This window comes from Python bivittatus, unplaced genomic scaffold (assembly GCF_059951505.1).
Source record: "Python bivittatus isolate LINGU-HERP-01145 unplaced genomic scaffold, Pbiv_v1 ctg000200_np1212, whole genome shotgun sequence".
Classification (NCBI taxonomy): domain Eukaryota; kingdom Metazoa; phylum Chordata; class Lepidosauria; order Squamata; family Pythonidae; genus Python; species Python bivittatus.
In genome coordinates this window covers 22,235,796-22,251,623 of record NW_028277040.1, presented here as the reverse complement: position 1 = coordinate 22,251,623, position 15,828 = coordinate 22,235,796, and the positions used below count along the sequence as shown (strand labels likewise).

Sequence of the window (15,828 nt, the reverse complement as noted above, 5' to 3'; positions counted from 1 at the left end):
ATTCAGAGCGGCCGCGAGGGGAGCGGCGCCGATCCGTGGCCACAAGGGCGAGGGGCGCCCCGCGCGTCTGGCTTTCCTGGGGATTCCGGCGGGCGGAGCGGCGGCGGCAGGGACGGCGGGCTCGCTGCCTGGCGCGCGCACTCTGCGGGGAAGATGGGTTCACTTTTCTACCTGTGCCTCTTGCCCGGAATCGTCCGCGCCTTCAACCTGGACACGGAGAACGTGGTGAAGTGGAACGGCGAACCCGGCAGCTTTTTCGGGTTTTCCCTGGCTATGCATCAGCAGCTGGACCCGAACAGGAGGCTGTAAGTGTCGCCGGGGCGCGGCTGGGATTTGGTTGCTGTGGAGGGTAAGGGGCAGCGGGGGCGGTGGACTAGGACAGATCGGCCTGCCCAGCTTGGTGTAACCCTCCGTGGCTTTCGACCCGCCGTGTGCTGATGACCCGAGGCTGCAGGACCGAGATACTCGATTGACCGGTGGAAGTGCTGATTGTCACTTTTCGAGGTCAAATCGAGCAATTAAAAAAAAAAATTGTACGTAGGGGCTGCAGGCTTGGGATTCTTGCAGGGAGAGCGCGCGCAGCCCCTGCAGGTGGGATCCGGCCGGAAGAACCTCGTGCGTTTGCCGCGCCTGCACTGTCGATGCAACGGAGTGGTGGTTCCCTTGGGGCTGGCGATTATTTGGAGGTTGCTCGTTCAGCGCAGTTTTAGGGCGTCTGCGACTCCGTCGGAGAGATGGGGCGCCAGGGATTGTGAAATTGCTCCACGCGGGGTGTTGCGGGGCAACGGAGCTGGAGGCGCCGCTTCCGAAGTTTGCGCCTGAAGCTGAACTGTGTCCATGTTGATTGCTGTACCAGGGGATGGAGGTGTGGAGCGAAACAGGAGGTGGCTACGAACGAGGCTCACTTCCGCCGGTGTGTTACGCTAATCTCTCCCTCTGCCGCCCGAAATCGGTTTTAGGCTGATCGGTGCGTGGCTGCGCGCGGCTCTTTTCCTAGAACTAGGCGAGAAGCTGGGCGAGAAAAAGCAGCCACCTGTTAGCTGGGACTGATTTCGACTGGAAACCAGATGAACTTCAGAAAGCACGGCAAACAGATGGGACGGATCAAAATGTCCGAAGGGAACTGTTAGTTTGAAAAACTCTGCTTGTTCTGCCGTTGAAACAGTCTGGAAGTCCTACCTGGAGGAAAGTGACCGTGTTTTACATAAAGGTCACCATCAAAAGGGCTGTGCAGCTGGCTTTAGAAGAAAACGATAGGAACGGTCTGCCCACTGTGCCCTGCGTGCTTGATCTCTGCTAACAAAGGATCTCAGTGGGGTGGGGGTGGTCCTGCAGTAAAAGGGGAAATTTACATATCTTCCCCCCCCCCAACTAAAGAATATAAACTTTTAAAGTCACAGCAGTGCCAAAGGGCAGTGCAAAAGACAGGAGACTTAGTATGCCCATCTGAATATATCTTTGAAGAATGAGGATGAAACCTTTCTATTTTATGCATCTTTTGCCTTGCAGTGCCAGCCTATAATAGGGCTAAGCAGTCGTGGGTGTTTCTTCCCTTAACTTCCTACCTATCTTTCTGTAGATGTAAGGGCTGGACAGGCCTCTTCACCCTGAAAGCATCCAAAATGGGAGTGCCAGCGACTCAGGAGACACAACAAAACCCACCCAGGCTAGTTTGTTCTTCTGCCAGTTATAAAAAGCCCAACCTGTAAAAATCACCTGCCAAAGAACCAGATTGTTGCCCATCAGAATGACTGCTCCAAAGTCAACCACCACAGTCACTACACCAATATTTCTTGAGAATTTGGCATGGGGGGGGCATTTGAAGAGCACTGGTCCAGTATTTGTGCCTAAAATCTATTTTGCACTGGAGAGTAAAGACAATTTAAAAGCAGAAGAAGATGAAGAACTGAAATGATACCTCTGTTACCTTCAGATGTAGACCATGGTATTACCCACAGAAGTACAAAAACAACAGCAATTATATGGTTTCATTTATGTCCATTTGAAAGTTGGGGGTTTGGGGGAAGAGGGGGGAAGCCAGCACTTTAGGAGCACTGTAAAGTTTTTAGTGAATTTTTCCATTAGCTTCTTCTGGTTTTTTAGTGTATTTTTTTCATTGCCTTCTTGTACTTCAAGCAATCTTGTAAGGTAGTTCAATATTATTATTCCCAGGGTAGCTAAATGTGGTTAAGGCAACATAGAAAACAACTCATTTAAGGCCACTTGGAAGCGAATGGTAGAGGTAAAATTCAAAGTAGAAATTGTCCTAATTTACAGTTCACAAGTCAATCCCATACATGCTTGTTAGATGTAAAAGCATTCAAGGAAATAGCTGCAAACTTGTATTCTTTAATTGTTATAATGCAGCAGCCAAGGAATTCCTATATTTTTGCCTCATGAGCAAAGCTGAAACAATCTGCAATCAGTTCCTATTTTATGTGAAATAAAAGCAAAAATAAGGAATTGGGAAGGAAGAACTAGAAGTGGAAAATGCTATTTGGGATTTACTTGACTGTGTCTGAACTACTGCAGACTCCTGCCATATTCATCTTTTTACAACTTCCTTCCAGGAGTTACTTTTTATTTTGTAGTAGAAAGGAACAGCTCAGATCTCCCTCTTTCTTTCTTTGCCTGAAGGCTCTGGGAAGCTGCCGCAAGTGTGAACATGTGCTTCCGTGGGTACATCTGACTCATGCCACTGCTGGCTTGTACCCAGCAGTAATCAGCTCGCCTTTGAATTACAGTATGCTTCTTTTCCAGCAGATTCCACTTTCTTTTTTGGTGGGTATGTGCACCGTACAAAGCTCCTAAAGCTTGGTTCCAGCTAAGCACGGGTAAACAATTACCTTAAGACTTGCAGTCCTAGACACGTGTACCTGGAAGTCAATTTCTATTAAATAAATAGGGTTCACTTCCTTAATGCTTATCTAGAATTTCAGTCGCATAAAATGTTATCTTGCGTTGGCAGTGATATAACTGTGAAAACAAAATAAGCGGGGCAGCTGGAGAGAAAAATGAGGCAAAAGAATGTAGATTGCTTTATGGCTTAAGTATATGTAAAAGAGTCACACTTTTTGCAGTTGCCCAAGTTTAGTCGATAATTTTATTTAGACTGTTTCCATATTAAAGATTAGTTACTGTCAACGGCGTCTGCAGGGTGTAGGTGTCAAAAAAGTCAAGATGGCAGTCATGGCTGTATAATTGAAGCCCTTCCCCTTTGCACATGTGTGATATTGATGTAAGTACAAAAAGGAGGGGGCTTTGATCATACAGCCATGACCGCCATCTTGCAGCTTTTCATGTACATGTCCTTGCCACACAAATGGCAGTTCATGATCTACGTTATTATCACACAAATGTATCAGACTAACTCTGTCTTCATAAACCCAGACCCAGTTTAGAACACAAAAGCAAATTACCGTGAAATCATCATCCAAAGGAGTAAACAAATTAGGAAGGCAGGGAAAAACTGCAGCCACATGCCAAATCTGGCCTTGTAATTCATTGTCTCTCAAGCAGCATCCTGGAGTAATTTTTAGATCCACATTGTTCCTGTGGCCAGGCTGTGCCCAGGGACCTGAAGTCTCTGCCCTTCCCCTTGAGCAGACCTGACTAAGACAGAATTGGGCTTTTACATAGCTGCACATCCTATGCCTCACCATCTTCTATCTTCCTAGCCTAAGAGGACAGTCCACTGCTGGTCTTGAAGTAATGTGTCTGGCTCTTGGGATGTTTCTTTCTGGGGCTTTCATTATCTAAGGAGACTCTGAAGGCAGGATTGTGATGGCAGAATAAGATAAATGTATGTAATACTAAGTAAACCACTGATGGAGGCTTTCTGCTTTGTTTGGGTACTCTACTTGGTATAAGGACCCAAGTGGATGTTACAGAGCCGTGTGCATCAGCCTATTTGGTCATTCCTAATCAGTGAGAATGCTAAAGGATTCTGGCTCCATGTTCTATTGGAACACAATTGCTGAGTCAGCTGCACTGTGTGAATGTGTCTTGCTACAATATCCCTTGGTTGTGGTGAGACTACCCTGATAGGCCATAATTGTTCCTGGAGAGGGTACATGAGAACGTCCTAGGCTTTCACCTATTGCAGTAACTTTATCTCGTGTTGAAAAATTGACAGTTACCAGCCATCTCTTGCTCCTTCACAGTCATGGGGGAGTAAAAGCTCCACGGTTGAAGAAGATGGTAGGTGGTCTTATGGTTTGGACTACAGTTACATAGGTAATACCCAGTTATCAAGTGTCAGAAAGAAAAAGGATAATAGACTGAAACGAAATCCAGATAAAATAAAGGTGTTACTGGGAAGGTCATAGTTCCAGAGCAGTGATAAATCTTCTGTTCTGGAAAAGGTAATCCTTTCTCAGAAGGAGCAGGTTAGTAGTTGGAAAGTGTTTCTGCAGCTGGATCTCTAAATGGTTTCCCAGATTGTGACAACAGCCAGGAGTACCTTTTATCAGTTTTGATTGATAAGATAACTTAATCTCTTCTTGGAAGAAAATTCCTTAGGACTGTTGTGCACATGTTGGTAACTTCCAGGCTTAACTACTATAACATGCTTTACTGGAACTGCATTAAGTCCAGTTCTCCCTCCCCACCAGCAGGAAAGAAGTTTTTTAAGGTCAGAGTTGCCACTAGCCTTGATCCTGGAATCAAGGCTGCTGAAGAACCCAAAACCCAGGAGGGTAGATTACTGAAAGAATAACATCACTGTCCTTACCCAGCGAGAGGAGAGCCTTAGGGTAGGGAAAGTTACCATTGAGATTTGTAAATCTATGCACAGTTCTTCTGAGATCCTTCTTGAATTTTGTGTAACACACTGACCTTATTTAATTTTGCTCTTTTGGCTTATTTGTTGGCAGACAACAAATAGGCAGGGGGTTATTTTACAGAGAAACTACCTACATCAGGACAGATACCGATGGTCACCAGAAATCATCATCTCCACAATGAAAGCGGACTGTGGTATTCCAGTGAACAGTTTAAAACAGGCGGGTGCACTCCCAAGCACACAAAGTGCTCCCATCTGAATAGCTACAGCTGGACTTTGAAGTTTGTTTCACCCCTTCATCCTGATAGGTGAAACAAATGCATCCATTGTTGCTATTGTATCCGTTTCTCAGTGTTGATTCAATGAAGGATCAGTGGATGGAGGAAGGGTGATTTTCTTGGTGGAAAGAAAACTGAGAAGGGGATGGAAGACTACCTTTTTGCCTCCAATCTGAATGCAAAGTCCTCAAATCATAGCATCCCCAATCCTTTTAGGACTATCAAAAGATACTCAGATTTCATTTGGGGCTATGATGAAGAGACTACCTACAGCTCTTTGAATTGTACTTTATTTTGCTCATAAGCAACCCTGAAGATTATTAATGGAAAAATCATGGTTTAAATCAATAAAAGCAAGTGGATTTGCATCAGTATGCCCTCTATTTCAACAATCTCTGGAACGTTTACACTACCACTAGCAAATACCTGGTAATACTTTAACAGCTAGCTGGGGAAACATGAGTGATGGAGAACAGCTCACTAGGTTCTGATGAGGGGATGTATGGTCCGATGTCTTTCCCAGTCAGCTTCATTCTGCTATAAGGGAGGGTCAGCCTTGCTAATCAAAATAGATACAGCATGGAACTAGCCTGACATACAGCCTGATCTTACAAAAGACAGCTAAAATATCTGGTGTGCATTACCAAAACCTAGCTGGGTGACGACAATGATGTTACTCTTTCAGTAATCTACCCTCCTGGGTTTTGGGTCCTTCAGCAGCCTTGATTCCAGGATCAAGGCTAGTGGCAACTCTGAGCTTAAAAAACCTCTTGTCTGTGAGGTTGGAATGGGTGAATGTTCATGTGTTAAGTTGGGCTGTAGAGAAAAACTAGGGATCCTGTTGATATACTGGCCCTATTTGGGCTACTAGACCTGGTCTTCGGGCTAGTGTTGGGAGTCCCCTCATCTGTTGGTGTTGAGTGAGGCAACTTCAGTCTCTGTGCCAGGTCTGGGAAAGCTCAGGAGTTCATGGCCTCTATGGTGACCATGGGTTTGTCCCACGTAATCTTAGGCTCAACAGACTCAGATGTTTACACTTTGGATCTTGTCTTTACCTCAGAGCAATTGATCTGGACCTGGATATTACATTTTGGTCAGCAAGTGGATCCCTTATCTGGCAGCTCTGACCAGGTGATAAAATTGCTCAAATTCGCTGAAGCCTTGAGTCTCATGGGCAGAGTCTGATGTGATAACTGGAATGGCATCTGGCTATGCTATCTGGGATGCTTTCTGGCCTGTGGACAGAGTGCTCTGTAGAATGCCACTGTGGGCTGGATCCATGCCTTTCTTTGCCCCAATAGGCTGGGGTAGGTATGACTAGCTGGATGCAGAAGGTTGTCAGTGCCTTACTTTGGGAGGGGGTGATGCCAACAGCCTTGAAAGAGACTATGGTGTGCTCCCCTTTAAAGAGATCCTCTCTAGATCCATCTGTTTTGGACAACTGCCACCCAGTATTTCCAGCTGTTCCTTTTTGGGGGGAAGGTTGTTGAGTCAGCGTGGGGAAACAACTACAGAGTGCCCTAGGAGTAGTAGAATGTTGCCCCCACCTTTAGCAGGATTCAGGCTCAGGCATTGGATGGAGATGGCATTGATCAGCCTAGTCAGAGTTAGAGGACTGTGGCTCTCCTGGTCCTACTGGGCCCTTCAGTGGCCTTTGCTATCATTGATCATGGTATCAGTCTGGACCCTCCGTGATGGTTGGAGGGATTGTTTTACAGTGGTTCCACTCCTTCCTCAATGGGTAGTTCCAGTTGGTAGGTGCAGGGGAGGAGAGCTGGGCCCAGTGGCTGCTCCTCTATGGAGTGTGCAAGGTCCCATCCTCTCCCCCCTGCCTTTTAACATGAATCCAATGGGTGAGGTCATCCATTGGTTCAGGGTTGGTATCAGCAATATGTGGATGATACCCAGCTTAACCCACTCTAGCACAACTCTATGTAAAGAGCACTATGGAGGATGGGTGTAACCAGGTACATCCAGTGCTGGAAATGCTGTTGATGTCCTAGACAGGCTGTAGAGGTCTTGATAGGATGGAACAAACTAAAGTTGAACCTCAAAAAAGCAGAGGTGTGTGCCAGGGAAAGAGGGAGGGAAAATGAGAAAAGGAGCATTGTGCTATTGTGACACTTAGTTATTTTGTTAAGGCTTGGAGATGCTACTTTTCTACAATAGCGCCATTTCTCTGGAACAATCCCCTTTGGAAATCAGACTTAACCTTGTCTTTCCAAAGTGGCTGAAAAGAGAGCTCTTCTAGGCAACATTTGTGGAATAGGATAGGAATAGGTGCTTGTGTTTGGTGGTTGGATACTGCTGTTGTTACTGTACTGTTTTATGATGTTTATTGTATTTTTATTTGAATTTTTCTTGTTTAATTGTTTGATAGCATTGTTGTCTTACTGTGGATGTTTTAGTGTATGCTTTGGATGTTTTAATTTGTTGATGTATATTATTGTTGTAAGTCACAGGGAGTCTGAGTGGATAAAAATCTATATACATGATGGTAGTCTTTTCAGGGAGTTGTCCTAATTAAGAGATCAGAAGACAAGGGCTTAGATGAAAATCTAGCTGTAGACTTTCTATGAGATGGAGGCTTATATGTATTCCTGATTCCAGCTAGAACTTATGAGTAACAGTTGTACCTGGTTACATCCATCCTCCATAGTGCTCTTTACATAGAGTTGTCTTTAAAATAAGACTAGAAATTTCACCTGGGACAGAATTCAGCTGCCAGAAAGCTTGTGGGAGCCAGGCATTAAGATCATATGACAACTGATTTGTAACTGCACAGGTTGCCTATTCATTTCCTGACTCAGTTTAACACACTGGTCTTTCAAGCCCTGAATGGCCAGGATCAGATTACTTGAAGGGATACCCACAGCCTTAGAAATTGGCCAGGGATGAAGTTAACTTCATAAAATCTGGGTTTTTTTTCCAAACAGGAAATGTCAGACTGGAGGGTATCAGAAACTAGTTGTGATATCTTGCGGGGGGGGGGGGGCGTGGAGAGACCGAAGAAAGCAGCTTTGCACAGGGATGCTGCTGGCATACAAGGGACCCTTGTGCAGAATTCTACTCAGCGCCCCCCCAACATGTTTTTATATTCAAAATGTATTAAATATAATTATGTAACAAAAATTATGTGAGGGCCTGATGGGTCGCAGGTAAAGGTTTGGTCAGTGGTCTTGATGTCTGAGTGTGCATGTGTGATGTCAGTGAGCCTGTGTTGTTGCTGTTGTATATCCTTCTCTCTCTCTCTCTCTCTCTCTTTTTACTTGCAGCTGGTGCCCTCCCTCATGCAGCAACCTTGTGTACACAATTTGCACACTGCGTTGAGACAGCCCTGACTTCACACTATCACAGTGCAAGCATCGTGAGAAAGCGTTAATATTAGTCTGACTGAGGATTGGGATGAAGTGATTCCTCTGCTTCTGAAACTTCCAATTACTAGTATGATTGTTTTGTCCAGGAATATATGTAAAATATTTGTCAGTCCTACAAAGTAGATCAGACTAAGAATTTAGCCCCATGCCATATGGGTCTAAAACTACTTTTATTGGAACAGCTGTAGTAACAGAATCTGGCAACCCTGAACGTGCTTCCACCTTCCCTCACTATCATTTTGTGAATTAGGGAGGGGCCTCTCTGAGATGTTTACTCAAGTTAGTTTCTTGGAAGGGGCTCAAGCCATGCTTGTCTGATTGTTGCCTTGGTAGTGGCTCTTCCTCCTGTTCTTCAAGGCCATTCCCTAAGTCCTCTACAATATTAATGAAATCCATCATACTTAAACATTGTTTTAAAAAATCCAGGAAGTTCCAAATCATTTTTTGATTTTTCTAATTAGTTTTAGAATTGGTGTCACTCAAATGTTGCAGTCACAACCATATGCATCTGTAGTAAGCCATGATGATCTTGAAATGACAACATGTATGCCATGATGTCATTGTGCAAAAGTATCAGAAGTGTGTAAGTCTTGTAATTTGAACCATAATGTCATGATGCTGGGTTGTCATATACACTCCCTTGTCCTTCTTGCAGACAGCTGTAATCACAGCTTGACTTGGCCCTCTACCCTTGTGTGCCGTGGATCTCTTTGTGTATTCCTTAGGAAATTATTGTCACAAACTGTGGTTTGCTTCTGAACTGGAATTAGGAATCATAATATTATATTTTGCACTAACATTGTCTTGTTTGGCTTGGACATCTGGCAGACTAGGTAATATGAGTTGGCAGACTAATCTATAGCAGACTAGATTATTTGAGCATGTAGAAAGGAAGAAAGTAGAATACATGAAAGCATGTGAGTTGAGGGGTAACCATGTAAACCTGAGGCAGATCCCAAAGGTTAAGTTGTATTTGAAGCTGTGACAATTTTTATGCTCTCTTTGATTTTTATTTGAAAGCCAGCGTATTGCACTGTGATAATGATGTGGAAGTACCTTATTGGACTTTATTTAATTGAGATGACTTATGGAAAACAAAAAAACCTAAAGTGTATTAAAATTTTCCACAGTGCTTCTCTCAATTTCATTTTGGTAAGGAATTGGCAGAGACAGCTTGAGGCTGGTGTATGTAATATCAATGTATTTCTTATTTTATTAGCATATATAAATCAGCTTTGTGCATCAAGTAAGTGCACAAAGTGATGTTCTCGTAGTATGAGAAAATGTTTCTAAAAAATTATCTTGGAGATCCCTAGACAGAGGACAGATTCACATACTTTGGGTTGGATCCAGAGCTAGCTATGTGTAATAGAACCACGGAAGTCCATAGGAATTAATATTATATGACTAACTTCTGTTGGTTTCAGTGGTTCTACTCATGCATGCCCTGATTGGAGTACTATACCTAAAAATGTTGAGCAAAGATCAGCTTTTCTAAATACTTACATACACATGTATGATTGTCTCTGATTCCCTGTTGTATTTTCATTGCATATCTCCTCTTTATGATGTACATAATAGAGTAAGCAATTGGAACTCACCACTAGTCCATGCACAAATTTGCTGCCCTACTCCTAAATTTTTTAATTGTATATCTCTTTATTGCTATTAGTAATGCTTTATTCCTGTCAAAGACCAAAACTATACAAATCAGAAAATTAATAAAATTTCTAAAACTGATGATGCCAATAAACATTAATACTAGGCAATCGACTATATGAATTCTACAGGCAAAATTTTGATGCATTTAGAGAAACTAAGTCATTCTGGTCTGATGTAGGTATATATTACAGTTAAGCTATAACTAAATAGTGGGTTCTGACCCACTAGTTCAAATTCCAGTGTTGTCTTATGGAGTGTCATGTGGTTGAACAGCACAGGATGTAGAAAAGTCAGGATGTGGGTAGCATATTGCATGTATTATAATAGCTGCTACGTGGTGAGTAGAAGTCAACAATAGATTTAGGCCTACAGTTCTCTACCCAATTATTGATAGTAAAACCCATGGAATTAAAGTAACTTTACTTGTTAGCAGGTTCCGTAGGATTGTATTGTTAAAAAAATTGTATAAGGTCCTTCAAAATTTTACCCCCTCCCTCCCTCCCTCCCAAAAAGATAAAGCCATATGAAGCCAGGTCTCTCTGTTAAAATTCCTCATTTTGTATGGCATTATATTGTTAGAATGCATATTGGGAAAGTTAGATGAATTTGTTTCATTTCAGTTATAAAAGGTGAGGTTCAAGATTTTTGACAAAGCTTAAACAACAGGGAAAAAAGAGCAAAAAATAAAATAGAACAGGGAGGAAAAAAGTTGGGCAATGCAGTACTTTAGATTTGCTCTAGAAGAGGTGCTTTGCAACATGTGGAAATGTGAATGTCTGTGACTTTTTAAAGCAGCCAAGTTTTTTTCCAGGATTGTACTGCTGTTGTATAAACTGTGCAATCCTGGAAAAAGAGATGGATGCTTTAATGAGTCATACAACAGGTGCTGTGTTTGTGCTCCTGTGTGTTCCAAAATACCTCCTCCAAACTGAACCTGAAGTACTATACAACTCTATTAGTTTGCATGATTTTTTGTAAGGATCACTGCAAACTTCCATAGGAGAAGGAGAGAAAATAATTGAACATGTACTACAGTCTTGCCTAATCTGTTCCCCTCAAAATAGAAACTACAATTCCTATCATTCCCAGCCAACAAGCCCACTGGACAACACTGAAGAATAGAATTGCACTTGCAAAGCTGTGAATGGGAAAGCTTGTTGAGCAATAGTGCTCTTCGGATGTTTTGAACTTCAGCTTTGACCAGTTCTAGCTAGCATGATCAACCTGAAAGAATTATGTAAGTCCTGATCCAACAACATCTGAAGGGCATCAGCTTGCCTATCCATGGTACTGACTGTGGACCGTTCTTCTCAATCAGATACCTACTGGAATGGTTGCATTACAACCTCTACCCCCATACTATCCACACAAAGACAAGTCTATAAAAATGACTTGTGAAATTTTTCAGATTGATGTTGCTACTTATTGGGAAGATATAATGCATTTAGAATGCTTGTCCCTAGTTGGGAGAATTGAGCCCAGAATAGCTGCTGTGTTTTTTCCAAGTTGCTGGGCAGATGCAGGCCCGTCGAGACAGATGGGGAAATCTTTGCCTTAGAGCTAGAGACATGAAGCACAATTCTGTGTCAAATATTGCAAACCTTTTTTTCCTTTTGTAGAGTTGCTAATTAATCATTCTTTTGTTTAAAAAGGTCACTGCTTTCTTAAAACAAAGCTGTTCTAATAAGTACAGGTCTGAGCTGAGAATTTGAACTGTAATGGAATATGGTCAGTCTTCTAAAAAGCCTGCTGCTGAGCTTGTGGGAAAAAGAATGTTGATTTTGCCCCTTGCCCAACCCTGCACTGCCATCATTTTTCTATTTCTTTCTGTGTCCACTGTAGCTTGAAAATTAGAGGAGATTAGAAGGGTAGTATTAACTGGGATTCACTTGTGCATCTTTGCAATGTTGAAGAAATGATGTTTGGATTTAAAGCATTCTTTCTCTCTCTCATTGCCAGCTAGCCAAGGGTCTTAAATAGGGTGTTGTTTGATACGCTTGCAAAATGTATTGTTTATGAATTCCTCCACAAACTGATTAAATGGTCTTAGACCAGCCTTTCTTAACCTGATGCCCTCCTCTTATATTGTAAGTGCAACTCCCAGAATTCTTTAGCTATGCTGGCTGGAAATTAAAGTAACAACAATCCCAACAGGCTGGAGGTCACCAAGTCGGGGAAGATTCTCCTACACAAATGTGAGGATTGGAATGTAGTGTAGTCTCTTTTGGGTTTCACAGTGATTCAAAACATACTGACACGCCTTGTGAAATACATCATTTAGCACAGATTACATTCAGAGATAATGGTCTTTCATTCAAAATGCAGTTATAAATATATCTTTTATGAAGAAAAATACAAACGTTGGTGTAGTTTTTTCCTCTTAAACTTGCACAGTAATGTAGAAATGAGATGGAATGGACTTATGAATTAACAGTTGCAGAAGTAACACAGACTGTAACGCTCTAAGCATTCATTCATTAGCTTGCCTTTCCTCCCATCAGCTCAACACTCTCTCTTCCATTTTCCCCCCAGAGTAATAAACACATGAAATCGATTGAAGTGAGAATGACTAGCCAAAAATCAGGCAATGATTTTCCATGGCTGAGGGTGGACTTGGCATCTGGCTCTCTCTGGCTAATCCATTCACCAGTTTGCTAGATAAAGGCCAAAAAATGACACTAAAATATAATAAAGCAACAGCAGGATGATGATGATGATGATGATGATGATGATGATGATGATGATGATCAAACAGTTCATAAGTAAATGGAGCATAAAACATAAACAGTGCTAAAGATTTGGTGAAACACTATGATTTTACTTGGCTCAAATAAGGGCCCATCACTGAGAAGGTCATATCATTGAAAGAGACATTTCACTTCTGAAGGATGATTTATGTGATAGACAGAAGCTCTTCAGGTAGCCTAGCCAGGTCCAAAATAATTTAAGGCAGCCTTTCCCATCCAGTTATCCTTACCTGGCATGCCATTGGGCAGGATAGCTATGCAAGTTGTGTTAGCTACATGAATTGAATTACCAGGTTGGCAAAAGCTGATTTAGGGTTTTGTGGATTTAAAATTGACACTCAGCTGCTGCCGCTGCCGCCTCCTCCTCCTCCTCCTCTAGCGAGAGCCCTGAGCAGAGCCTTCCAAACTACCACAAAATTAGTACAAAAAAAATACATAGAAATTTCTTTTCTTGACTTTGGGGTGCCCTCCTAGCAATTCCAAGAGGAGGCCTCTTCCTGAGGCTCATTCCCAGAAATGAATAGTATTGGTATTCTCCTGTGCAATCATGAATTATTTGTTATTTGATTCACTGACTACCAAAGTGTCTCAATAGCTTACAATAAAAACATAAAACCAGAATTAGCATAAAAATATGAAAATGAAAGTTAAGATGACAGACTCTGGTGTACCAGTTGGGGATGAACTGTAATACAAACCACTGCTTACAGAAGCTAAGCTATAAAATGGGATGGAGGAGTTAAGGGCTGCCATGGTGCTATGACACACTATGACCAGGGATGATACTTTCGCCTGTTTTGTGGCGGGGGTATTTGTTTGGTGTGATTAGGTGGGAGAAGCCCTCAGGGACAGCCAGTGTGCTTCAGTGGTTACAGTGTTGGACTGATACCAGAGAAACCCTCGTGGTACATTGCTCTCAGAAGCTCACTGGATGGTCCTATAGTATCTGCCTGGCTGGTTTGATCTGGCAGGGCTGGCATGCTCCAGGTCCCATCGATTAAACAAGGCCATCTATCGGGACCCCAGAAGCGCACCTTCTCTGTAGCAGCACCTGCCCTCTGGAACGAGGTTCCCCCTAGATTTGAACGGTCACCACCTACTGGCCTTTTGAAAGGCCCTGAAGATGTGGCTCTTCACCCAGGTCTCTGGCGAGGAGTATTGGTGCCCTTTTAATTCCCTTTCCTTGTTCTTCGGGTATGTTTCCTCTGCCATCTCTGTTCCTTTGGTTTGTGTTGTTTTTGTGTTTTTGTATTGTTCCTTGTTTTTAAATGTTTTTGACCATTAGTAAACCGCCTAGAGTCTCTGGAAGTTGGGCAGCATATAAATTGAATAAATTGTTATTGTTAAGCTAGTCATTCTCTCTCAGCCCGGCCTACCTCACAAGGTTGTTATTGTGGGGAAAATGGAGGTGTGCCCAAGTATTCCACTTCTAGCTCCTGAATGAAAGGATTGGAATCTAAGAAATAAATAAATATATCTCACCCCTGAGCCCAGACGCAACTTAAAAAGGGCCCAAAATCCTGTGGCCAAAATTCAGCGGGTCAGTCTGGGGTGCTGGAACCATAACTGGTGGGATGCGTGTGGCTCACAAGCCACGAAATGCCTCCCCTCTCACACACCTTTGCTGTAAGCAAGAAAACTGGTTTGTGATTTCCTTATAAACGTTACATCTTGTAAGGCAAAGAAAAAAGCAGAATGTTTGCTAGGCTGAGTTCCAGTGGTTCCCCCTCCCCCTCCTCAAGAAAAATAAAACATTACCATCCCACTTAAGGTGTTTGGCATCTTAAAGGAGCAGCTCTTATAAAAAGCTGCAGAGTGTGCCAAATTCCAAACCCACCCTCTTTCTTTCCTGCGAAAAATCTAGCCACTGGCTCCACCGGGCATTCTTCACTCCCTTACAAGACAATTATGCAGGATGGTTTCTCACAGAAGTAGCCAAAGCCTTGCCAGAATCGAAATGAAATGGGTTCCCTGAGCCCCAAAGCAGATCGAACGTTGGAGAAGGAGGCATTGTTCCCTAACTAGTAAACTCAATGCCAGATGGAAGCAGAATAAAAATGAGGCTCAATAAAAGATCTTCTCCTGAAGGAGACTTTTAAAGGACAGCTACATTAAAGCATGAATTCCTTTTAAATTTGGCTTTCACGTTCACCATTCAGCTATATTTCTTGACTTGTCATAGAATATTTCATTTTGTCACATAATTACAGAGGTGTTCTTTCTATTGCTTTCTATGGGGATTTTTAAAATTCTGGAATAGATATGATAAGGACTGTGCTATGGAGCTGCTGTGGGATGTTGTCTGTTCGTCTGGGTGTAAAGGCTGCTGAACTGAGTAAGGACGTCTCCCATGTAAAAAAAGTCAGCTTACAAAGAATATGTTCCATATGAAATTGTTCAGTGAAGAGGCACTACTTCGCTTATGCCTCATGTGACTTTTGACAGCATGCTTTTCCACAGAGGCAGCAATCAAGGAATTGAATGCAAAAGTTTCTTTCCTCTGATGGTGGGATTTTCTTCTTTAAAGTAATCTCTCTTGCCCCAAGTTGACTTCCTCAAGAGGACATTAATGATAATTATTCATCAGCCACATGAAGCCAGAGATGGCTGGTGATGTAGTCAGGTGGGCAGCTATGGATCAAAGGATGAATCTGTAGGTCAGCAAGTGACATTTCTTGTAAATGTCTGGCACTCAGGCTTACTAGTCTCATGGCCTTTCCGTAACAAATTTGGAAGCATTTCGTTGGTCTGATTTCATTCCCAGGCCTGTTAGATCAATTTTCCCCATGTTGGCTAAGAATTCTGGGAATTCAGGGGTGTACAACTTTCAGCCTTCCATAAAACTTTGGGTGTAGTCTCTGGAGCCACTCTAGAAGTTGCCATTGAATTGTAATTTTTAGTGTCACCAAAGGGGAAATGACTAAATATATGAGAATAATCATATTAACTCTATTTAATTAATAACATTCACTTTTAAATGT

The 15,828-nt window shown here is 42.6% G+C and overlaps 1 protein-coding gene across 3 annotated transcripts in view; it reads left to right on the top strand.

Annotated features, from left to right (window-relative positions):
* Positions 1 to 139: 139 nt before the first annotated feature.
* Positions 140 to 15,828, top strand: part of ITGA6 (integrin subunit alpha 6) — a 64,324-nt gene continuing 48,635 nt past the window's right edge. For all 3 annotated transcript variants that reach the window (XM_007431082.4, XM_088135806.1, XM_007431081.4), the window contains exon 1: positions 140 to 305. In XM_007431082.4, coding sequence (XP_007431144.1) covers positions 154 to 305 — 152 coding nt within the window. In that variant the 5' untranslated portion in view covers positions 140 to 153. The remainder of the gene's footprint in view (positions 306 to 15,828) is intronic.